Source organism: Genypterus blacodes, unplaced genomic scaffold (genome assembly GCF_046128005.1).
Source record: "Genypterus blacodes isolate CSIRO-AG114 ecotype Tasmania unplaced genomic scaffold, CSIRO-AGI_Gbla_v1 ptg000156l_1, whole genome shotgun sequence".
NCBI classification, from domain to species: domain Eukaryota; kingdom Metazoa; phylum Chordata; class Actinopteri; order Ophidiiformes; family Ophidiidae; genus Genypterus; species Genypterus blacodes.
This window is the reverse complement of record NW_027466957.1, coordinates 3,547,714-3,573,395: the sequence shown is the minus strand read 5'-3', so window position 1 is coordinate 3,573,395 and position 25,682 is coordinate 3,547,714. Positions and strand designations below refer to the sequence as shown.

General features: G+C 39.4%; 1 protein-coding gene across 1 annotated transcript in view; it reads left to right on the top strand.

The window, feature by feature from the left end:
- nphp4 (nephronophthisis 4) overlaps nt 1-25,130 on the top strand; it is a 141,988-nt gene extending 116,858 nt beyond the window's left edge. Inside the window, exons 20-29 of the mRNA XM_076166125.1 lie at nt 356-564; nt 5,762-5,951; nt 6,438-6,521; nt 12,151-12,307; nt 12,462-12,538; nt 12,770-12,855; nt 13,208-13,379; nt 14,571-14,750; nt 17,022-17,165; nt 24,695-25,130. Of these exons, the coding sequence (XP_076022240.1) occupies nt 356-564; nt 5,762-5,951; nt 6,438-6,521; nt 12,151-12,307; nt 12,462-12,538; nt 12,770-12,855; nt 13,208-13,379; nt 14,571-14,750; nt 17,022-17,165; nt 24,695-24,835 (1,440 nt within the window). The 3' untranslated portion in view covers nt 24,836-25,130. The remainder of the gene's footprint in view (nt 1-355; nt 565-5,761; nt 5,952-6,437; nt 6,522-12,150; nt 12,308-12,461; nt 12,539-12,769; nt 12,856-13,207; nt 13,380-14,570; nt 14,751-17,021; nt 17,166-24,694) is intronic.
- Nucleotides 25,131-25,682: the final 552 nt, after the last annotated feature.

The window sequence follows — 25,682 nt, the reverse complement described above, 5'->3', positions numbered from 1 at the left end:
AAATTCATTGCCTAATCGCACAAATGGGTACAATCTTAGTGGTAATCTCTGTCAGACTGTGTCAAATCAAGTTTGGTGAATGCCAGTTTGTGCAGTGAATGCCTGGTGACTTGTAGCGCCACCATGAGTAGGAAAAAAACAATGTAGGTAACGACTTGTCATCCATCTGCAACAATTTATAGATTTGGGTTTATTTGCAATAGGTCTGAATTGGCTGGCACCAGTGTGGATTGGTCAAATATTTTAATCAAGCTTCTCATGACTGTAAACTTCCTTTGTGCCTTTATGATATTTTGCTGGCTGATTTTACACAGGAGTGTGTTTTTCACCCTTTGTTTCTGTTTGTGGCAATTAGTATCAAGGAAACCGGGGTCCTCATCAGATGAAGCGCAAAGAGGAGCACAGCAAGGCAGAAGGCATTAGCAACATGCTAAGCCAGGCCATCACCACCCAGCACCTGCTATATGCCAGCCTGGGCTCTCCTGAGTACATGGAGTTAGTCCTGAGAAACCCCTTTAACGTACCACAGACTGTCACCATCCAAAGTGACGACGCCGAGCTCTGGTAAGGCTAATCACACTCGCTCACTGTTGTAGTGAGGTATTAGCTTTTTGCCTCTTTTTTGGTCTACTATGAGAATTGACTATTAAGAAATGTGTGTGCCTTGTGATTTGAGGAATTTTCAAAATGGATTAGGATTGGAATTGTGGCAAGTTTGTATGTCTCATGTCTAACACACCAACTGTGAGCATAGGTGTTTATGAGTGTGCCTGCTGTTTCTGCATTACCAGAACGTAAAAACCCATCCCATGCTGTGAAATGTGTTCACAGACTCTGTATGTGTCTTCGAAGATGATGGCGTGATGAAAGATACAGTTGTAAGAAGCTATTTTTGTCCTACTTATGTCAAGCAACTACCAGTAATGTGGCTTTTGATGTCTCAATATGTTATTTTATAACCGTTCCATGTAGATCTCAAGCTCCGGGAATCTAAAATTTTAATCGACAACATGTTTTTATCACAAATGAAGGAGGCAAGCTATAGAGCTACAACAAGCAACATTTTTAACCTTTTGGGGAGGATTAGAGGTCAAACACTAATGTGTCAAAATGTGTCAGAGAGCAGTCCAGAGACCCGCTCACTTACTGTGCCTCACTGAAAATGCACAGAGGACTGGTCAAAACTAAGAATAGCTGCAAGACCCCTGCCAGTTCTAAACAGGGTCAAAAGGTCGGCTTCTACTCACCATGATGAACAGCAGGAATGATGACAAAATGACAAAATCACTGCGCTGTCCTATACTGGAGTGAAATATATCACACTATGATAGCAGAACAATCAAGATGACAGAGAGGTTACATGGCCAATCTATAATATGGAATTTATCACTGCAATAAGCTTCATTTGTTAAAAGTATATAATTCTATTATAATATTTTAGATTATTATAAAAAGGATCCATTCTGAAATTTCAAGTTACAGTTTGTACCCATCTTTTCAGTTTCAGTTTGCTACATTTCAGACCTATTGCAATATTTTTCACACATTGTATAGGCTTATGAAAGCAAAACCTCTTTCAGCATTACAATCAGATGTCCTTGACACAGCTTCAGCATAATGTAGCTGAGATGCTCATACCCCTTTTAATCCACACAGAGCAGCCATTATGGCTAATGGTTCCCCGATCAGCCGTTCTAGGTATCCATGCAGTGTTTGTTTCCCTCAGTTTGCACCATTCTTAATCCTCCTTCACATAAACTTTTGTTATGGATTCTGCCCATGTCTGTGCCTTGGATTAACATATATCAAGATGATCAACAAAGGCTGGTGTGTACTGCGAATGAATCATTATGGCATTAGCTAAGGCACTCGGCCTACCAGGTCTAATTGAGAGTCATCAATCCCTGCATCTGTCCTCTTGCTGGCTTAGCTCCCTGGTGTTTTTTTCTGCTGAAGCAACATGACACTTTTACACCACACCCTCTGCTGCCTCCTCCTAGAGCCAAGACATGTGTAAATTAACAGGAAAGCTTCCCTGTTACACGTCTTTCTTTTTGACAACACTGGTGTTTTCAAGAGCCAATTTCAGGCACTCAGTTCAGATTGAGACAGGTCACACATTACCAGCCGCTTCTGCTATAAAAAAAAAAAACTTTTTCCGCCGTCTGCTTAATTAGAGGTGCCAAAAGTTGTCTTACTGTGAAATCTTTATTTTTAAAATCTGTAATATTCAACTCTACTCACGTTTTATAATCTTAAAGCATTTCACCTCTGACATTTATCCAATTGTAAAGCTGTGCAAACACCACAATTAGGGTGCATGTGCATTTTATTATTTTGCCAGTTTTGTACTATGTAATTTTATAGCTATGTGCATTATAAGGTGAACAAATGAAATGCATCCATTAAGTCACACTCATAGGTCCTAAACTGCTGGCAAAGCTTTGTTTTTGGTTTGTCTTTTCCAAAGTGTTAAGTCCAACGACAACAACCAACAAAATACAAGGCTTTAGTCAGTATGTTCCATGTCGTCACTTGCCAACCAGAACAGAAGGGTGTTTTTGGGTGGGTGCGTTAATGAGACAGTGGGGACATTTGCAGCTACATGAATCTGGCTTGCAGCCACAGATAACACTCAACAGGTTTCACATCATATGCGTAGTGGTTCAGGGGCACAGATCTATTTTGTGGTTGCTGTAGTTGTTGTCACTAGTACCTAAAATGTCACGTTTTCATTCAATATTCACAGCAGCACTACTAGAAGGTAGAGTAGGTCTCTGTGTTCATGTTTTTAATCTATAATGTGCATTTTTCCCTTTTAACAAATAGCTGGAATTTGTTAAGGGTTGTTAAGATTGATAGGGTCCAACCATAGTTTTCCCATACAAGGAAAAATATTCTGGGAAATGTCTTATATGAAGATGGCCAATTTGTTGTCCTTATGTCAATTTTTAACATAAGGACAACAAATTCATGCAGGGCAGCCGCAGCCTTCAAAGCTCATATTTGTTGAGTTGTACAGTAGATCTGAGCTGAAGTCAACTTTTGTTTACATACACACTATCCTACAAATTTTCTCAGTACACTGATTGAGACAAATAACATTGTAACATATCATATACATGGAATGGAGTTCATAGGATTCCATTATTCTCTGAATATACAGTATATATAAGACTCCCTGCTTAATGAGGGACAGCACAGCAGGTGCTTACCGTACTTGCTTACTCCAGTTGGAAGACAATGCATACATTACATGCTTGAGCAAATCAACTAACAATCATATAATAAGTCACATAAATCCACGATGATGGTGTTTACATGAAGCTTGTAAAAGTTAATTTATTCTCTTAATTGCAGTATAATGAGTTTAAACATGCATGTTAACACACAGGATGTCTTAATGTGCAGATGACATGGATATCTGTCGTCAGTATGCATTATTACTACATCTCGTGATCTAGTAGTTGTGCCAGCAGTGCTTTTGAATATGTTGTTATGGGCCTTATTCATCAACTGTGTTTACCAACGAATGACATCATATGTTAAGCAGAAGAACAAATTCACTTGACATCTCTAGGATTGATCATTAATGTTTGTAATGGAAAATGCAATGGAAATGTAAAAGTGGAAAGGGAAAGTGGAACAGAGAGGTCTGCTTGACTCACACCTGTATAGGAAGCCTTTTTTGGGGGAATATGGCCACTGTGCACCATGACATCAGAATTTAACATTATGTACGCATCCTGGATTCATAACCTACAATTCTAGGGCAGTTTAGATTACAACATACCATTCTGGTCCTGTAGTTCCAGTGGTTCTGCACTGTCCAGCCTGTATGTGCCTGTTCAATTACCTAGTGGCCTTATCTGTGTCCTGTCCCGCTCCAGTTAACCTTAAACTATGTTTGACTGATCTAGCAGCACATGCACAGTTTGAAGGACCTACCATAAGACACAGGTGATTACCTCCTGTGCCTTTGTTTACACAATACAGCGGGTGGAGTATTTTCTCATTCTTGCAAGTCTTTGGGTGGCATCCATCTATCATTTCCTGTAAGTGCTTAGTTTCAAGTCAATGCATCAGTCATCACTTGACTGGAACATGCATTCATTCAAAGATCAGATTGGAGTCATCAACAAGCGTGCCAGGGTGATGTAGCACATGCCATGAATCAAACATGGACATTTAATATTTTGTATGTATGCCTTTGGGTACACAAAATCAATAAAATAAAAAAGCCTTTATCATCATTCATGAATGGAGCCCATTGGGTTTAATAATTAAACTGCAATGAAACAGTAACTGAAAATCATGAATTCAAGGAATGAATACAAAATTATGTAATTAATTACATTTATGATTGTGTGTGCGTGCGTGTGTGTGTGTGTGTGAGAGAGAGAGAGAGAGTGTGTGACCCTCTGTTCAGTATTGCCCTTAATATGTGACCAACAGTGTAATTTCACCATTGATACTTGATGGATGCCCTTTAACGCTGCTATACTGCCTTCATGAAACACAGTTTTGTCAGTGCGCTGAGGACGCTCTGCTTTTGTTTCCTCGTCAAAGATTGGTAAAAAATATCGATAAGGGAACAAAAGCCTCCTGAGAACACAAACAAGCCTTCAGTTATCTCTTTGTTCTAGAAACAAAATGAAAGAAGGGATGACCCTCACCCTGATATTCAGAATGAGGCTTTAAAGGGAGAGTACTAAGAGAGAGACTACATTAGTTCTTTGATGTCTGCTGTGGGTTAAAGCCCAAAGGCTCCTCTTGATGTGGAGAATATGCTGGCTACCTGTTGCCATCCATTTTGCATGGCAACCTTTTACAGTTGGCCGTGCAAAGCTCATTATGAACTAACGCTGCTGGCTAGCATAGGGGAATAGGGGACGATAACTTTGTAGTTATCCAGTTACTATAGAGGTTTTGGCTTTATTTCTCCTATATCTCTCTGATCCGTGCTCCTGTGTGATTCCCAAGTCCTTCATTCACATTTCTCTCCATTGATATTCTTTTAATCATATTGTGTTCTTTACAGGTTCCCTTGCTCGTTTGTCTCATTTTGGCCCTCCTCCCCTGTGTTTTCGTTCTCTCTCAGTGACTTGCTCTCACACACATTCCTTGCCCTATTAAGTTGCATTCAAAGTGATTTGTCCCTGACACATAGCAGCACAGAATTCATAGAATTGACTATTGCAAGGTTGCGCCCTGGAAAATTAATAAGCTCTCAATCTTCCAAGAAAAAAATCTCCTTCTCTGTGTCGCTGGGTTGAAGCCTTTGATGTTTGAAGTGTCACATTGCTTTATGCATTTTACAGTCAAAGAAAGAGGAAATACTGGAGGCATGAAAAAAGCCTATCTCTGATGGGATGCGTTGTCTTTTTCTTCTGCTTTCTCCATGGATATCCATTGGTGAGGGTGATAGGAGGGTAGGAGTTAGTCTGTTATTGTGCATAGGATCTGAATGAATGCAAAATGAAATAATGGTGTAGCAGAATCAACACATGAAATGTAATGGAATTTAAGGCAGCCTCAAATTATTAATGAGCAATGATGAATGATGGAAAAGAAGAGGGTTTTCCCTTTGTTTTGAAACAGCAACAAGAATGACACCCTGGTCTCATACTATATTGAACCAAATAAGTGGTTGTTGATGTATGGATATAGATATGATATGTAAAAAGACATGTAAATTACATATTACAGTTGAATCTGCCTTCATCTTACTTTACTTGTGTTCTTTAATATTTCCACTCAGCGTTATCACAAACACAGAGGAATGGCGTTACTTCAAAGCACTAACAAAAACACCGACCCCAGTGGAGGAGAACATGTTCCACCTTGAAGAGGGTGCACCAGGTCCCAAGGTTTACATCCGACCCATGGAAAGTATCCACATTCCCTTGAAATACCAGACCTTCCTCTGCGACCACACTATGGCTCTTCAGGTACAGTGACTTGCTGAGAAAGGAATAGATGGGAGGAAACATAGCAAGTAGCTCCATGTGTTAAGCCTTATATTGTTCTCAAACACTACAAATATAGCCATAATAATTATTGCACTACATAATTCTTTGTAGTGTTCAAATCTTGTACTTTAATCATTGAAAATGTTATAAATTAGTGATACGCGTTGAAGATTCATTAAAAATTAATGTCACTATACTAACCATATCTGATCTGTTTGAAGCTATATGCATGTAATATCAAACCATGCTTAGTTTAACGAGCAGTTTTTCCTGAGGAGCAGCTCAAGATAAATGTCATTTATATGGGCCTTCACATATCTCCTCTAGATCACTGGACTTTTGCCTTTAGTTATCATTTACAGATGGCCTCCTGCTTCCTGACTGATAAACAGATGTGTTGGCATCGTTTGTTTTAGTAGATAATCTCTGTTGATAACCGTTTGGGTTCTTATCAAAACTTTACAGGGACCTAGCGTTCTTCCTACAGGCAGAATTTCTCAAGTGGCCAAGAAGAATCCATCCAATGTTGTTGTCGCCAAAACTATCAAGGTACACAATCCTAATTTTCGTTTGATATTTTCCTTTCCTAGATCATCTCCTCTCATCTTGTGGTTCTTTATCCCTTTGTTTGTTTGTCTCCAGGCTGGAATTATATTGAGTTCTTAGTTGTAGTGCAGATACAGGCAAGGCAAGGCAATTTTATTTATATGGCACATTTCAGCAGCAAGGCAATTTATCGTGCTTACAATAAAATATTAAAAGCATCAAGAGAAATTACAATTAAAAACAGGGATTTTAAAGAGAACAAGCACAACAAAAACAGAAACAAGCTTAAACAGGAACAAGCTTAAACAGGATAAAACAGGGAAAAATTACGTTTGAGTTAAATAAAGTTACAGTGCCGTGAAGGAGATGGATGATGTAGTTTATTTAAAGGCAGCGGCAAACAGAGGAATCTTCAGCCTTGATTTAAAAGAAGTGAATAGGCAACTAACCTACAGTTTTCTGGGAGTTTGTCCAAGATATGCAGAGCTTAAAAACTGCACGCTGCTTCTCCATGCTCGCTTTTGACTCAGAAAGCAGAGCTGAACCAGACGACCTGAGAGGTCTGGATGTTTCATAATCGAGCAGAAGATCAGACATGTATTTTGGCCCTAAACCATTCAGTGATTTATAAACCAGCAGTAGTATTTTGAAATCAATTCTTTGGCGGATAGGGAGCCAGTGTGAGGACCTCAGAACTGGAGTGATGTGATCCACTTTCTTGGTCTTAGTGAGGACTCGAGCAGCAGCGTTCTGGATCAGCTGCAGCTGTCTGATGGACCTTTTAGGTAGACCTGTAAAGACCCCGCTACAGTTGTCGAGTCTACTGAAGATAAATGCATGCAAGTTTTTCTAAATCCTGTTGAGACATAAATCCTTTAATCCTTGATATATTCTTAAGGTGATAGTAGGCTGACTTTGTAATTGTCTTAATGTGGCTGTTGAAATTCAGGTCTGAGTCCATGACTAGACCAATGTTTCTGGCTTGGTCTGCGGTTTTTAACATTGCTGAGTGAGGTTGAGCGCTGACTTTTAATCGCTTCTCCTTGGCTCCAAAAATAACCACCTCAGTTTTGTCTTTGTTCAATTGAAGAAAATTCTGGCACATCCAGTCATTGATCTGTTCAATGCGTTTACTTAGTGCTTGAATGGACCATAGTCTCCTGGTGACATGGGGAACTCTGCACATTACATTTGTCTGTTCAGATGTATAATTACCTATAGATACAAAGTCGTCCCTGTCCTTTAAATATGATTTAAACCAGCTTAGTACTGTGCCTGAAGGTCCTACCCAGTTTTCTAGGTGGAGTAATATGTTGTGGTCGACCGTGTCAAATGCAGTGCTGAGATCCAGTAATTCCTATACTGAAATCTGCCACTGTCTGCGTTTAAGTGGATGTCGTCGAATACCTTAACAAGAGCAGTCTCAGTGCTGTGGTGTGCTCAACACCTGACTAGAAGTCATTGAAACAATTATTTAGTGCCAGGAAGTTGTTCACCATTATTTTACTTAAAAACAGGAGGTTTGATATTGGCCTATAATTGTTCATTGACGACTTGTCTAGATTATTCTTTTTTAAGAGTGGCTTGATGATTGCAGTCTTCAGGGTCTGTGGGAAGACACCTGACAGAAGAGATGCATTTACAATTTGAAGAAGGTCTGGGGCCATGCAGATTGAGACATTTTTGAAAAGGAGGAGGATTTCAGACGTTGTATAATGTCCTCCAAGTTTTTATGGTTTATTAGAGAAAATTGTGTCATGGTATTAGAGTTGATTTTAGGTGAACACAAAGGCAACGCATGTCCTGTTCCTGATATGGAGGCACTGACTGCTTGTCTAACTTAATAATCTCGGTGTGGCGCCTCCATATAGATTTCCTCGATGGGCTGACTTGCTTTGTACTGTGATTATGTAACATGTCATCTGTACGGCAGAATCCTATTCTGTGTGTGTGTGTGTGTGTGTGTGTGTGTGTGTGTGTGTGTGTGTGTGTGTGTGTGTGTGTGTGTGTGTGTGTGTGTGTGTGTGTGTGTGTGTGTGCGCGCGTGTGTGTGCGTGCGCGCGCGCGCGCGTGTGTGTGTGTGCGCGTGTGTGTGCGTGCTAGTGTGCAGCTTCTTTACATTTTTGCCTTTAATCACCATAAGGAGTCTTAAGCGTATGTAAATGTAGTACTGAATGAGTGCCTCCATAAAGTGCATGTTCAACTTAAATCATAATGTTTGGATTTATACAGGGATTTACACTATGCTCAGTGCTGTTTTAGGTGTATTTTTCTGATATTGACATTGGTGTAGCATTTTAAAAAGAACATACAATTTTGCACAAGCACTAGATGCACTGTATTTAATTATTTATCTAATTTGTGAACACCGTTCGAATCAGGAATGCAGTGGAGTATCTCAAGTCAATATACAGTTGTATTTGGATGATAGAGTTAAGGTATGTTAACCTTGTGCTACATCCCTGGGTGGAGCAGCATACAACACACCACTCAGGCAGTCCTCTGTGGAGTGGCAGCACACTACTACCTCCTCCCCCCCTGTCGCTCTCACAATCACAGCCCAGACACGAAGACATTTTTGAATTGTCAACTACGTACGTAAAAAGTTACACTATCCAGACAAGTTTGTTGAGCAAAAATTGTCTGCGGGAAGTCCCTTTTATCTCTCTTAAAGTTGTTTATCTTCGCCAACTGCTTAAAGTCACACTGCAGAGTTTAACTATCTCAGACGGGAGGACAGCATGATGCGTTCAGCTAATCTACTTTAAATGAACCGTGCACTCTGAAGTTATTTTTTTATTTCTGCACTTGAGCATCCATACAGAATAAGTCACCGCATTGTTAGGGGGGAGGGAGAAACAATCTAAATGGGTTCTGCTCTCAAGTGACTCATATCTTAGCATGATGTAATATTGTCTACAGCTCCTGCATGTTACAAATGTCATCAATATTTTCTTCTCTTCCTCATGAATAAATGGAGGTGTGACTCTCTGGTCTCTCTGCAGACATGTGCTTGAATCTAGTCAGCCATTATTGGCAGATGGCTTTGTGTCACTAAAATCAAGCTGTCCATCACTGTTTTTGCTGACCTGCCGTACCTAATAATCCTGTTGTTCATGTAGAGTAAAGTAACCGGAAGCTTAGTGCACGCTCTGGCACATTATTTGGCACTCTGCTGAGCTAGTTTGTCGTCTATGTGTGAGCATGTGTGTGTCAGTCTCAGCACGTCTGCTTTGAGCAAAAATTCCTGTCAAAAGGTCAAAGAGGTCAGGTCTGGATCAAATCTGTTTCCCTAAAACTGACAAGCCTCAACAGTGAAGCTGACAGGATGCCAGCTTTGGCACTGCTTTGGCACTGTTCTCAACACACCTCACTGGAGCACGGTGGTGGCTACTTGTGCAGGTCAGCATGGGCCTGTAAAACTGACGTGTCAAGTATTTGGACAGCTGTGTCAGTGCTCAACCTCTGGGAGTTTGTGACACACTGACTAAAATGAAGACGTTTTCTGTACCTTCAGGTTACAGTTCATCACTCGCTGGCATCAAGCTCATGAATTTTATTTTATTTTTGCACTGTCTTGCAATCATTGAAATACAAATATCCTGCATTGCAACCTAGTTACTTTCTTTTACCATCGGATTACCTTAGTGTAATTGGTCATAGAGACTTGCAGTCAAATAGCATTTGCTAATTATTAGTAGTAGTAGCAACAGCATTGTAAGAGCCAAAGATGATGATGATTAGTAATCATTTTGTAAAAACAATATAACATTAGTACTGATGATTTCATTAGAGTTCATAGGATTCATTTAGGTCAAGAATGCATTATTTAGTAATGTATAAGTGTTACCTTAGTGTAACTGTGTTAGATTTGGTGAGCCTGCTCTTGAAAGGAAGCAGCACAGTTTATTGATGGTATCATTGACTTTGCAATTTTGTGTTTTCTAATTCAACATTTAAAGGAGAGTTACCCTGTCTTGTTATCTGCATAACAAACGCTGTTGGGCAAACTTACCCGAAGAAGTGGTGCAATTACAGTGAAGAGAAAACAAGACAGAGTGCCACTACAAGTAGAAGTAGAATTTGTGCTAAAGTGCTTTTCACTTTGACAATGGCATTACTATGGAGACCCATAGATATATGGGAGGGAGGGAGGAAGCAATATACTCTATAGTGAAAACATAATAGCAGCAATGAATATTGCATTAAATTAGGAGATGCATAGCTTAAATTCACTTTAAGTGTAAAGTATTAACCACTTGAGTGTGTGGCGTTCATTATGCCCATCAGTGCAAATATATTGAATGTAATGTTTAACATGTAGTTTTTCATTGTTTATACATTACCCCTCAAATTAGTTTGAGGGTGCTAGCCGGTGCTAGAGAGAGCTAATGAAGTGTCCAAATTACAAATATACATACTGTGGAGACAATGACAAAGTAGGGATGCCCTGAAAATGCGTGCTAATCTGGCCTAAAGACACAACATTGACATTAACCAAATCTTTTCTAAAGGGGCAATTGTCTCCTGACAGTGGCAATAACTGACAGGTCAGGGTTGGCAAATTCATGATCATTTTTCCTCTGGGACCTATTCCTTTTCATGCATATTCATGGTATATACTGACTGCAAAAATGATATCAGCAATGGAAGGTGTCATTGTATTGTGGTTTAAAAATACAACAAACCAATGAATAATCTCATTGCTGCTGTGTGTCTTCTTAAATCTGTGAGCCACACTTTTATAGGAACATTTTGACCTAATTCTCTTATCTTGTGTTGTATAAAATATCAGGTCAACAAATATCAGTTTGGGAGAGTACCTGACGTGAGAGGATTGACAACTCCAATGTGTTTACATATGCTGGTGTATGTATATGTACATGATGTGATATGTACCCGTGTAATCAGTGCATATGTATGAATACATTTGTGCTGATTTACACAGATCCTGAGGGATGTTTTAATGCAGCCAACTTCAAAGCACATTCAGCAGCTCTGTGGGGGTTTCAGCAGTCAAACTGACGGCAACTTTCAAATTCCAGCATACAATGTACTCTATCATACGCTGAATGACTTGTAAGTAAATATAGCCCCTTAAAGGTTGATATTTAGTGACAATTCTGCTAATGTAATTTGCAAGAGGATCAAGGAATTGAAATGTTGGTGTTCTCTTAATGTGCTTATTCTTTAATCTCTTGCACTCACACAAAGAAAGAGAGAGCAAATGGTGATGCAAAGTTCTGATTATAAGCAAAAGACAGCAGCACAAATGACCTTGTGGTGAATGTTATTTTAAGCAGCCTTTTCAGAAACTATAGAACGGAACAGATCTTTTATTATTGCCTCCAGCTAATAGCCTATGTTTTCAGTTTGTCTGTATGTCAAAAACTAGTAACACTTGCTCCCTGTTCTAACATTTGTTTTTTTTATGCAAGCCATACAATTTTCCTGCAATTTGCTGCCAAATTCTTGTCGTGTGACTTGCTTCAAGTCCATTTCCGTAGATTTTGCAACCACATGCTGAGGAAATGTTTGAATGTATGCTGTCGGACCTGCATCGGACTTGTAACAACACGGCTGAGTGTTACATTGCTGATGCTATGCTGTTGGTCTGCCATTGTTTCAACAGGTTACATTCAAAGCTGATGATGGTAAGCCGATAGCCATCCTCCAAGTGAATGTTGAGCCAACACCCCATGTTGTTGACCAGGCTTTTCGACTTTACCATCCCGAGCTCTGTTTCCTGAAGAAGGCCATCCGCCTGCCACCCTGGGACAACTCTGCAGGTAACGTATGAGACACCAACATCAGCCATCATTAGAGAGCTGATGTCTTGGTCTTTTAATATGTAAAACACTCGTATGTTCCTAGAGCTTTGGTATTGACCTTTGGTGACCATCCCGCCCCTGTCTGTCATTTTGTTGTCCATGGGTTAACCAGTTACCGACCCGGATTCCAGGGCTCATATTTCCGTGCGCTGCAGTGACCCAAATGTCATCTGCCAGACAAGAATGATGGTAAAAGAACTCTATTCTTTTTCTTACATGTTTGCTTTCCATCTAAAAGTCATTCAAGCTGAAACTGCCAGGGGACTAATTATGGATCTGATTGCCTCAACAGCAATTTTTCCTGCCCTGCTTACACCATGCCCCTACATGCCGTTCTGTGTTGATGGAAGGTTTATATGGGAGGTTTATATTCCCTTCTATTTACATCTCCGTCTTTATCTTTATACCATTTTTGTCTAGGTCCCAGGGGAGCCTCAGGATGTTTACTTGAAAGTGCCGGGGAGTCCCAGTCCACACGTAAAAATGTTCTTTGTGATGGTTTTCACGTATGTATTATTTACTTAACAGGCACACACACACCCTCACACACACCCTCACACACACATACCTATATCGACACATAGACAGATTAGCTTGAAGAAGCTTTCTGTTTCAGACTAACTAGATATATTTGCCAAAACACATATCCCAATTCCAAATTTTACTGAATGTTTCCTAAATGAGTGCTGTTGTCACAGAGAAGTGCTGTCAAAGTCAACATGGGCCACTAAGACAAATTTTTACCTTCGTCGCAATTCTGCTGCTGTGATAGTGATGATGATAGGTGTTTGTTATAAAGCGATACCACGTCCCCAGTGAGCGCCTCAAACTAATACCTGATGAAATTCATCTTTGCAGTGATAAATGGATGAGTGCACCCTCTCAGATCTGGCAGGTTTACGTGCATTTCCTGGAGCGGGTGGACATCAGCTGTGTGACTGGCCAGCGGACCTGCCAGTCGCTGGTTCTGAAGGGGAAGCACAACATTCGCAAGGTTCAGTGTTTCTCATCGCACCCTCAGGAGATTGAGGTACCCCCTTTAATGCAATTGTTAATGTTTGCTCCGTTAGAGAAATTGATCTACATGCTGCATTGTTTACTCATTATCTTCTTTGTTAATTATTCCCCACTATTTTTTACTTGAACAAAACAAAAACTTGAAGGTAGAGCAGATCAAATCATAACTTCCTCTGTTTCTAATAGTTTCCAATGAGCTACAGTTTGAAAGTTGAGCTTTTGTCTTGCAGTACCTTTTTATTATCAGCAATTGTGTATTCCGTAATGATTTTGTACTAATTGCTCTCTTAGTAGGATGAAACTGTGGAACTGTCATTGAGTTGTAACCTCTGGTTGCAATCCAAGTCATTATTAAAAGTGCACAAATGTGGATTGGCAGTTTAATAGATCATTTCATCTCATTTCATTTCCATTATTGGGACCCCACATTAGTTACTGCCAAGCAGTCATGTCCTAAAATGAATAAATGAAATAATGTTCCAGGACAGTCAGATGTTCTGAATAGACCTTGTTTTTATTCATAACCTGAGAAGAGGTAGGAAGGAGTTTCTTACCCACTCCAAGCACAAAGGGCATTACATATTATTCTATCAAATCCCCCCAAAAATGATAGACAGTCACAGGCGCCACAGCTGTAGACCACCCCAACCTGTTTTCCTTGAAGAATAAGCAAAGCGGCTGAAAACTCTACGGATGTATTTTTAAAATATTTCACCATATGCATTGGGGGCTGCTTTGATCTGACACTCGGTGAGTTTGCTCACTGTGGAATGCTTTGGAAGAGTCTTATAATACAGGATAAAGCTCACATCCAGTGAATAGCTATGCTTTTCTCAACAGATTGAAGAGACGCTGCACAGTAAATCTTCTATTCTCACATCCTTCTGTCTCTGTCACTCTCTTCGATTCTCTCTTTTACTCATTTTCTGGACCTTTGCTTTCTCACCCAGTCTTTCCTTCATTCTGTCCTCCTGCAATCTGTGCACCTCCTTTATATCTGTCTGACTCTTTTAACCACATTTTCCAATTAATTCTGTCCTTCTATACCTGTTTACCTCTGTTCAAGAAATGTCTTCCTTTCATTCCACACTGTCACACTCTTTCCGACTGCCCCTCTTTCCCATTTAATTCCCAAACTGCGTATGTCACCCTGCTCTCACCAATGCTAACAGCTCACTCTCCTCTCCTTATACCTCCTCTGCAGGTGGAGCCGGATGGTGTTTTTGTTTTGCCTCCAGCAGCAGTGCAGGAGCTCCAGCTGAAGGTGCAACCATGGCGGGCGGGCAGCCGTTTCCTCTACGTGAATGCAGTTGATGTGGAGCACCGGCGGCTTGTCACTGCCTGGCTGCTCTGCCTGAACGTACACCGGCCAGTGCTTTCTAAGGTACAATTAACTTGTGTGCTTTCTGAAAAGCAGCATGGCTTTGTGCTTTTATTCAGCGCCGATTCCCACACCTCACCAGAGATCATTATGCGCAAAGTAAGCTTTAATTGTTGACTTTTCAGATCATCCAAGGTGGTGGTAAAATACATCTAAATCTACCTGAAGAACAACTTATTTAACTCACAGCTGCTAAAGTGCAGCCTTTTCCAACAGATACCATTCTAACATGTACACATAATCTCGTGTTCAGATACATCAGACTGCTTGAAAATTCCCAAATTGCTTTGCACAATCTATCCTTTAATCTTGGGCCTTGACAACTTTGCGATGTGCAGACATTTACCTATCTGAAATCAATACTTACGATATCTCACACAAGAGATAAAAACTCTTGGATTGGAATTCTGCATCTCCTGCTTTGGGTATCTGCAGGTGGCGCTCATTGCATTGTTTGTTCATCAGGCAAACAAAGATTACCTCAGTTTCTTTGTGCCACAGTATTTTTCATTGGAAACACAATCACACCAACAAATGAAAAAGTGATTCTCTTAATCAGCCCCAGGGAATAGCACAACAGGCAGTGATTGCTTGAAGGACAAATTCAATTCATTTTTTCTTGAACATCACTCATTGTATAGGTGTATTTGCCAAAACTCACAATTACCTGTCAATTAAAAGAAAATGAATCATTGGTACTTTTGAAAATTGATTCATCACGAATGAATGAATGAATATTTATCAAGTAAAATCACCACAAACCGGGTGCTATGTGACGAGGTAGAGGAGGAAGGTGCAGTTGTAATCAAGAAATAAAGTTAACAATCAGTCTTGTTTGAGAGATTAGGTAAACAGTGTTTGGGTGCATTTTCTGGCGCAATTTCACTTTGCAAAAGAGGGAGCACCACCTCAAACATTACGTAATAATAATGGTTAATATGTACCAATGACGTAACATTATTTTGGTTTACATGACCAACATTGTTGTGGATGTTTTCCTGAAAAGATCATGAGAAAAAGACAACTGGTTGAGAATAAAGGATAGTAAACCTTTCATTATCTTAATGTTTTGCTCTGTGTACTGAGTTATAACTGACCAGTCTGATGAGCGCAGCAGGGCAGAAATCTGTTATTATTCAGCTGTGTGACTAATCACCTGAATGGAGAATCTCTAATGGTACTTTGACGTAGCGGTTTTCACATAAGGAACTGAAAATGGAGCTCACACGTGTCACTTCTGCCTTTAGAGAAGTGCAGGGATTTTATAAGCTTAAATGAAACATTCTTAGTGGCGAATCTCACTTTTAACCTAAAGCTCAATACAGAGTCCCCTCCGTAAGTGCTTTAAACTTGGATTATGAATAATGATTAAAGTGTGTATACTTGTTACGGTGTCTAATTAAAATGAGCTATTTTTTGTAAGATTCAAATTCTTTATATTTTGTGCACGTCTGTAGAAGTGTAGTTTGTCAAATCAATGAGGTATTGATGTTGCAGTGAAAATAGACGTGATCTCTGAAGTCTGTTTTCAGGGCAACGTCTGCTTTTACCAATGATTTGATGCTGTGCTGTCTTACCTTGACTCAGCAATGCGGTAACCATGCTTTGCTTAAAGAACACACAACAGAACATTGCAGTCTCTAGATGACAAAATGCAGTCTCACCCTTCTGCTCTAAATGATGTATTTGACTATACAAAGTAGTCATTGCTTTTTCTTTCTTTATAAGGGCGCCCTTACATTGTCACTGGACTAGTCCTTTTTATTTAAGTATGCTTCCCTCTTGTGTTATGCAATATTCTGGCTCATAGAGTTTTATGTTCCTTCATCATTAGTTTGGGACCTCCAGTGGACTTAAACCCTTCTGTGGTAATTGCCAGCATGCTTTTAGATTGAGTTCTTATAATGTCTTTCCCTTGCTTCTCTGAAGTGACAGTCATATGATGAATAGCTCCCTTAAAGCTGTGTTTAACTCACAGCTGACTGGGCCATCCTGGTGGTTCAGCAACTTTCCCCAGGTATTTCCCATGTTGGCTCTGTCCTGGGCCCACTGGAGTGTGGCCTGGACGATCTCAATGACTTTGTCATTTGGCATCTCAATACAACAACTCTTATTAATTTAATCCAGATCACATAACCACGACATGTTACAATTGTCATTAACATGCAGTCAACATGGACATTTTATCTGAACAATGAAATTGACAATTTGTACTTGGGCTTGATGTTTAAATATGACCAAAGAGTGTGTATACGTGTGTATGTGCACCCACAGGCATTTGAAGTGAGTGTGCCAGTTGGCGGTGGCCATGGCAGCTCTAGGAAAATCACCTACACCAACCCTTACACCAGCAGCCGCACATTCCTGATGCGCTCCGATCATCCAGACCTGCTGCAGTTCAAGGAAAACAAATTCCAGGTGAGCAAAGACGAGACAGGACAGTGCACACTTTCTTTAAGAGCGCAACTATCCTTTGACTTGCAATCAGAAAAATTGCTCTCATGGAATCTCTCTCCGCTTTGACAAAAGTTTATCTTCCTTGTCAAACAACATAAAAGTCCCAGATTATTCCTTGTAGTTTTATGGGATAATGAGCACAACAAACACCTTTATACTCTTATATCTGTTAATGTTCTCAGCCATCTAGGTCAGGGTATCCAAGGAAAGTTAATCTTAGGCAACTACACTCGCTACTAAAGGCTCCCAATGGATAAATTCATTAATTAATTTCAGGTGGAATTAATCAGAAAGAAAAGAAAGAAGAAACACACTTTATTAATCAGCTGGCATCCCTCCAGCTACCAGTCCATCAAACCCAATTCTTAAATCAATTCAATCAAATTAATCTCCCCTGTAGCCGTGAATTCTCTGTCTCGTTGGCCTTTAGTTCTCTACTTTAGGACATGTGCACAGACAATTATTAATTATTAATCAAATGAATGGAATGATGATCTCAGTCAGAGCCCAAATAGGACACTTGAACAATTTCACATGCAGTGAATTTTGAACCCTTAATTATAATGAAATCGGATTATGACTACCGAACTAAGAAAAAGTGCCATGTAACATCTTCTTTTTTTAAACTGTTTTTTATAAATTTGAACTTAAATTTGCATATTGAACACCAACTCCAACAGCCAACAATGAGACATGCAAACAGTGATGACTTGACGTATATTTATTTGTTTGGAGTCCTCTGGTGATGCACAGTGCCAAAAGTTTCTGTGTAAGCTCTGTTGCTCATCTAGCCATTGTCTGCTTTGAGTCAAGTGTAGGTGGAATGACAGAAATACACTTATATGCCTAGAATGGTCCGATTAAGAATCTGTAACTTGTAAAATATTTTGGTTCTTATTATAACTTTTAGAGAACTTTCATAAAATAGATAGGAGAGAGTGTAAGATGACAGCGGCCAAATGTCAGGTACAGTATGTGTGGGTGACTGTGACAGGGGATTATTATTCCGGAAGATAAGGATGAAGATAGTTGGTGTAGAATTATGTTGTTGTTGGCCTTGGTGCACTGAAAACAGGAGGTTACATGTCGCAGTCTAAGAGTCTTAGATGCAGAATTGTAAATGCCTGTTGGTTTGGTTTGTTTTCCACGTTAGTGCGTGCATCTCAAAGGTTAGAAAGAGGATGAGGGCCTGTAAAGTGTCGAATTGACACTGTAACTGCTGTGGAAGGCGAGACAGTAAGTTTCCAACCTGTGGGGATGTGACTTCTATCTAAGAGAAAGTTCACCATTTGTTTCCTGGCTGCCAATCCTGTCAATGTGATTTGAAACAGTTCAAAGGAAGAAGAAAGGGTCGATATCTGTCCAAGGCCATAAAGTAATTTGCTACATTGCACAGGAAATTATGTTCCAATTAATACTCCTACAGGACTATGAATTATTTCACTGCCTCTTTTTAACCAGCATGGATTAAACAACCACATTTGGTATTAAGTAACACAATGAAAATGTAATGATGATAGATAAAACAAAAATATTTTTGAAGTAAAACCTTTTCTTTTCCTTTTCCTTTTTAAATTCAATCATTATTCCCTCTTAAACTGCTGTAAAGTTCAGCCCAATTTTACCATGTTCTTCTTAATTTCAAGCAATTAGTTGAAAACATTGCAAAGGGTAATGTGTTTATTGTCCCTCAAAGTCTCATCATAACTACAAAACTCAAAACATAAGAAACAACACTTCCACCAGTTACAGTCGAAAGGATGAGACGATGCGTCAAGTGACAGAGCACACTTATATCACTGCATAAGACTAAGATTAATACAAGGTCAATAATGTTTAGATTAAGTGAAAAGTGCACCAGCAATGTTATCAACATTAGAAATTGATTTTTATAGATTAGAAATTTGAACTTTAAATTCCTATTACAGTGCAAATGAACAAAAGCCCCCAATCATTGTGTCTGTAGGGAAAGACTCTGTACTAACACTATCTAAAGTACTGTATGCCATCTTCAACACACGGTGCCTAAACTGGGTCTGATTCACCCCCTTGATCTTACTCGCACCTAGGCTAGGCTGGCAAGCCGGCTGTTGTGAGCCTGAGACAAGTTACCAAAAGACATTACAATGGAACAACTTACATTTAACATTTTATTTTCAGAAACTTTAGCATCAGACAATTCCTGTAAATCAGTAATCAACTGTACTTTGCAATCCAGGTAAATGTCGATACAAGAACAAATAATCTCCTTGACATTTTATTTACTTACTCCCAATACTCAAAATATATCATATCATATTTATGATATATTTCACTTACACAACCACTTCTGTATCTATATATCCATATATGTACTGTATCTATATATCGTCTGTACAATTGGCTACAGTGCAGATTTTCTTCTCTAACTTAAAACTTCTTTCCAGTGTGGTTCCACTGCTCACGTTAAGGTTTGTGATTACATTGCTGCTGTCAGACAGTTTTAGATTGTTCTCTCCTCGCTACAGACTTTGCAGTCTGCAAGTCTGTCATCTGTTTCACACTTAAATGCACCTATTGCTGGTCTGTCATAAAAGTAGACGCACAAGGCACAAAGGCATGCACAACTTACAATTTTATCAGTGGATTGTTTCAAAGTCAAACGTTACATTTTAGCCTGCCATCCATCTCAACTGTCTCTTTTTGGCCTGAAGATCCCAACTAGATTAGGGACCACGTTACATGTGACTGTGGACTTGGACTGTGGTCTATTACCCAGTGATTTGCTTGCATTCCCCTGCACTTCAAGTACAGTGAGGATTAAGGGAATGAGACAAATTGGCATCTGTAATGTAACAGCTGTAACATGTCCAGATGCACCAAAACACTGCTACACACCACAAGCAATGGATGGAATCGAGAAATTGTCAGTTCTTTTTTGAGGTTTGTTTGCAACAAAGAGAAAGGTCTAGAAGGCAAACTTGCAAACGTTCCCTATATATCTTCATTAACAGTATTTTTCATCATTTTCTAAAGTCTCTTTTTACTGTTTTGCTTTTTGAAGAAACTGTGAAGATGACCATATTACCAATCAGCAATGTTTGGTCTTAGAATCTTCACCCTCATTCTAGACTGTAGTTCCTTACTGTGAGACAAATGAAGTACCTGACTTCCTTAAAACATTCATGCTGTGTGAAAGGCGCAGTTACGTGTTATGTGTCAGTGCACCCCAGTTTGCGTTTTGAATCACAGGCTTGCTCCATCATTGATTATGCACCTCAAACACACAGTACTGTGCATGCTTTCGCTGACTGACATAATAGATACTAATGGAATGTACAAAATCAAATTGATTCCCCAACTTCACTGAGAAATCTTTAGCGTGCCTGTTTTTTTTGCCTGACGTGACCTCATCAGAAACACGGGGCATCATTTTCTTCATAATCATGTCCATCAGATATCACTCCTTTTTGTTTACCAAACAGATTCGAGGAATTTAATGAGTCAACACAGGTGGTGTTTTATTTATATGTTCTGTCATCAACCCGAGTAGGTCTAATAATCTTTTAATGCTATGAAGCCCTGCATTTCATTTTCTGAGGTGATTTAATCAGGAAGCGAATGGAAAAACCTGCATTTAAATGAACAAATTAATGAATATAATTCAGTGGGAATCTGTTTCCTCATAAACTATTAAAGCCTCTTCTTGCTCCTGTCCAGGAGACACTGAATAATTAGACAGGAGGGGGTGGGCAAAGAGAAAAACAACCCAGTATGTTTTCCATCTTGTCAGCATGGCTCCAAGTGCTCTATAAAGCATTCACAGGGTCTGCAGCATGAAGCAAGTCTGGAGACACCTTCTCCTGTTTTGATATAAACACCGTTCTATCATGAAAACCTATTGTCTGGAGGGAAAGCAAGGCAGAGATCGATACAGCTATGCTTTTTGGAAAGATTGCAGCATAAATCGCCCAAATTGGCATATTTATTCTTTGCTTGCCATTAAAGTAAATACAGGAGGAGCGTTTATTCCTGATTGAAATCCTGGTAAACTAAAAATGGCCAAATAAAGAAAGACCTTTTGCACACCATGAGCCCTGAAAGGAAACACATAGGTAGTTCCATGAAGGATTTGGTTTTGCTCTTGATTAGATTAGAGACAAGTATAATCAAAGTTGCACTATGGCTCCAGATAATTTAGATGCAAAAACAAGTGTGTGATGTCAAGAGGTTAAGCACAATTAATGAGAGTTGAAGACATCAGTAATTATCTTCTTGTTTTGGCCAGCCCTCATTACATTTGGCATAGGTGAGCCACAGTCACTGTCACTTTACCACATTGTCCATACACACCAGATCTATTACATTCAAGTATAGGAAAACACAATGAGACTACCATTGCAGCTTTGTAATATTGTAAACTGGCATTTCCATTAATCACATCTGTTCTTTAACTCTATCTGTACATAATACATTAATCTGAACAGCAGCTCAGTTATTTGGGTAGTTTTAATCTTTGATATCCATTCATCCTCTATACAAACCTAAATTTACATTATACCTCAAAAGATATCAAGCGACAAAAACAAAACAACGACGAAACGACCCTAACCCTAACCCGACGAAACAACAAATTAATGAACACAACCTAAAATGCAGTAAAGCTCTTATGAACTGGAGTTCTTTTAATGTCGACAGGTGGTGAGAATCGGTCACGTCACCTGTTCCCTGAGGTGACAAAGAAAGAGGCTGAAAGAGCCTTAAAAATGGTGGTGAGGAGTTGGTAGTGGCTATGGTTTATTAAGTGATAAAAAGAAGATGGAGTACATCTGTTCTCTAAATGAGAGAAGGAATATTGAGAGCAGTCGAAGGTATCAGAGTTAGAAAAGACAACAAGCAACATTTCACTTTGGGGGCCTTGCAGGACACCAAACACATCACTGTGTCTTAAACTTTGTAAGAGGTTTCGTTTTCCTTGAAAGTTATGATTTATTTGAAGTACACTAGGGTTCCTGCACAGGGTGAAGCCTATCTCAGCATTCACAGGGTGATAGGCAGGGTGCTCTCCAGACAGGATAGTTCACACACACAGATAGACAAACTGATTCACCCTCACAGACACAGGGAACACCTACTGCAAACTACTACAACTACTGTATTTTTGTTCTGGTGACTTCCCTTGAATGTTTGACATTACATGTCCAGATTGATTCATGTGGGTTCTGAAATTTGGCCGGGTGTCTCACAGCACGAGGGTCCTGAGTTCAAATCCAGCGGTGTCCTTCATGTATCGAGTTCACACATTCTCCCTGTGTCTGTGTGGGTTTCATCCCTTTGTCCAAAGACACACAGATTGGGTGAACTGGACATTTCCCAATCCATCATGGGTGTGTGTCGGAATGAGCCTTTTTGTGTCAGCCCGGAGAGACACCTGCAACCTATCCAGGACTGACCCTGCACAGGAGAGACATTGTGTTTTATACTAAACAAAAATATAAATGCCACACTTCATTAAAAAAGATATTATTTGGTTCATAGGTAATAGACAACTGAAATAAATGCATGAAGCACTTATCTATTGATTTCATATGACTGGACATATAGAAATGCCTTGTAAGTCACAGGTTCTGCAAAAAAACGACATACCATGAGTACTGACCAGTATCTTGTGTGACCACCATTTGCCTCATGTAATGCAACCCATTTCCTCTGCATTGAATTGATCAAGTTGGTACTGGTTACTGTATCTTGTGAAATATTCTCCCACTCTTTAACAGCTGTATGAAGTTGTTGGATACTGGTGCGAGCTAGAACACGTTATTGTATGAATTGTGTACAGATCCTTGCAACATGTGTGCATTGTCATGTTGATAGATATGGTGATGGCCGTGGCACAGCAATGGGGCTCAGGTCCTGGGCTGGTGTGGTCACACATGGTCTGCGGTTGTGAGGCCTGGATGGAATTCACAAATCTCTGAAACAATGTTTATGTGGAGAAACGAACAGCCATTACTCAGACAACAACTCTGCAGGACATCCCTGCCGTCTGCATGCCAGTTGCATGAGCTCTTAACTCATCTGTCACATGATGTTGAACAACCAAAAACTCAACATTGTAGGTTTGCCTGTTATGGAACTCATCCCAAGGAACACCTGTGTAGTGATCAGGGCTTTTTCTCACCATCTTGATATGCCACACTTGTGAAGGAGATGGATTATCATGATAAAGGAGAACAGTATAAGAAACAAATTTGTGAGGAACATTGGAAGATAAACAAGATCCTTGAGCACAAATATTTGAGGTATTATTTAAACAAATTGAAATTGGCTGCAAATTAAAAGTTTTAATCCCAATCCCGCTCCCGAATCTGAATCGGCAGGCATGAAACCGGGTCTGAATCAGTTTGAGTTCTTCTTCTCCAGAGAGAGAATTGTATTTTCTTCTGGCTGTATATGAGTGCATTCTGAATGTCAGTTTTGCTTATAGTAAATCCTTTCTGTCAGGAGACCCGTAGTTATACAGTGAGTCTTGAACATACACAGTGAGGATTGTTCATTGTGTGTCTTAATTCCGACTGAGACTGAAAACAAAACAACCTCATAACCATCATAACTTCCCAAAAAAATCTAATTTTAGGATTTGTCAACATATATTTGAGCAAACTCCAGACAGGCTTCTATATGTTTCTTCTTCATCCTGGGAGAAGACCTTTCATGGGGCCCACTTTCACTCAGAAACTGGCTGATGGTGTGACCAGACTCTGTTCTTTGATCTTGGAGGTCAACTTATATCTGTTTTGAAGTTTTCCTTGCTTCTTTTTCTGCGACCTTCGACCTTCCCTCTTTTCAATCTGGGGTCAATTGTCATCTTGCACCCACGTGAAGGGAGGTTTTGAAGCTTAAACTTCCTGATAATATTGGGAACAGTGGTCACAGGGACATCAAACTACTTGATGGTCTTGTGGCCTCTATTTATTTTCTTATTTTCCTCCTTATGTTCTCAGACAGCTCTTCTTTCCTTTCTCTTGTCCATGTTGAGTGTGGTGCACACAATAATACCGAACTGCAATATAGGCTGAATGACTATCATGAATGATTATGAGATTGAAGACACCTGTGATACCAATGAAAGAAACACCACTACAATCTAGTTATTTATTATGTGTCCATAATTTCATCCAGGCCATTTTCATTTGTTTTGTTATTTGAAATGACATGTTACATTGGAAATTGTCAGTTATATCAAATATGAAATAAAGTATGGGAAATACCAATTACTTTTCATTTTATGATTTTTTTGATTTATTTCAGAGAAAATTGGGTGTTTTCAAAAAACTGTTGTTGGAATAATACCATTAACCACCAATAACATTTTTGCCACGTCTCTAGTTCTAGAATACTCAATATAGGATAAACACAAAATGGGTTGCAATGTACTGATTGGATATGGTTGTATGTGTTTAATGTTTTGAGCTGAAACAAGATGTTTGTGGCTTTCATTTTCTCTTCAGATTGGTGGAGGAGAGAGTTACACCATCGGACTATGTTTTGTCCCCAGTCAGTGCGCCGGCTCAGTGGAGATGCTGGTCTACGTCAACAACCTGGAGGAGAAGACTGAAGAGACTTTCTGTGTCAAAGTCAACTACTCATGAATTCAGATCAAGTTTGGTACGGACATTAGATGAAGACTCTGGAAATGTTAAATGATCTACCTAATAGAAGTCCTGCGTGTGAAATTAATTGTAATGAGCACAAATGGATATTTATCTCGGTGTGTGTGTAAGTTACTTTATATCAGAATTGAGAAATTAATATGTAACTTTTTGTTTGTATCATAAGTGGTGGCGTGTGGGTTTCAGCATAATGTTGGATTATTTTCAAATAGCACAAATAAACAGGCAGAACTGCTGTCTCAAAATGATGTGAATAAGAGTCAGTATGATTAAATGTACAGCAAAATAAAGATAACAACTCATCTTCTAAGGAAACGGATGTGTAACAGATGAAATTATTATGCACAAGGAAATGAAATCAAAAAAGCAGCACAAAGACGTTTCAGCGTTGTTGGTGAAACCAGAAGTACACAAACCTTTTATTAAAGGTCCCCACATGAATATTTTACAAGGTTAGGGGTTCAGAACAATGCCAGCAAAATGCTCCGACATATAGTTTATGCAGTGTGTGTCTGTGTGTATTTATATATATATATATATGGTAGGATAATGATAATTCTTACAGCGTTATACTTCCATCCATTTCATTAAGCAGATCTGAAACGTTGCACATTTATATGATGTCTCGCAACTGCGCCCTGAAATCATTGCCTGTTCTTGCCTTTCAACTGTTGAGCAAAATCAGACAGCCAGGGATGATGTTCAGCCCTTGCATTGTCCCTGCAGGAAATCAGATTTAATCCCACAGATTTAAATACAGTATGTTAGTATGTGAATGTAAACGCTGCTTCCAAACTGTGTGCATACTAGCATATGCTTATTTAAT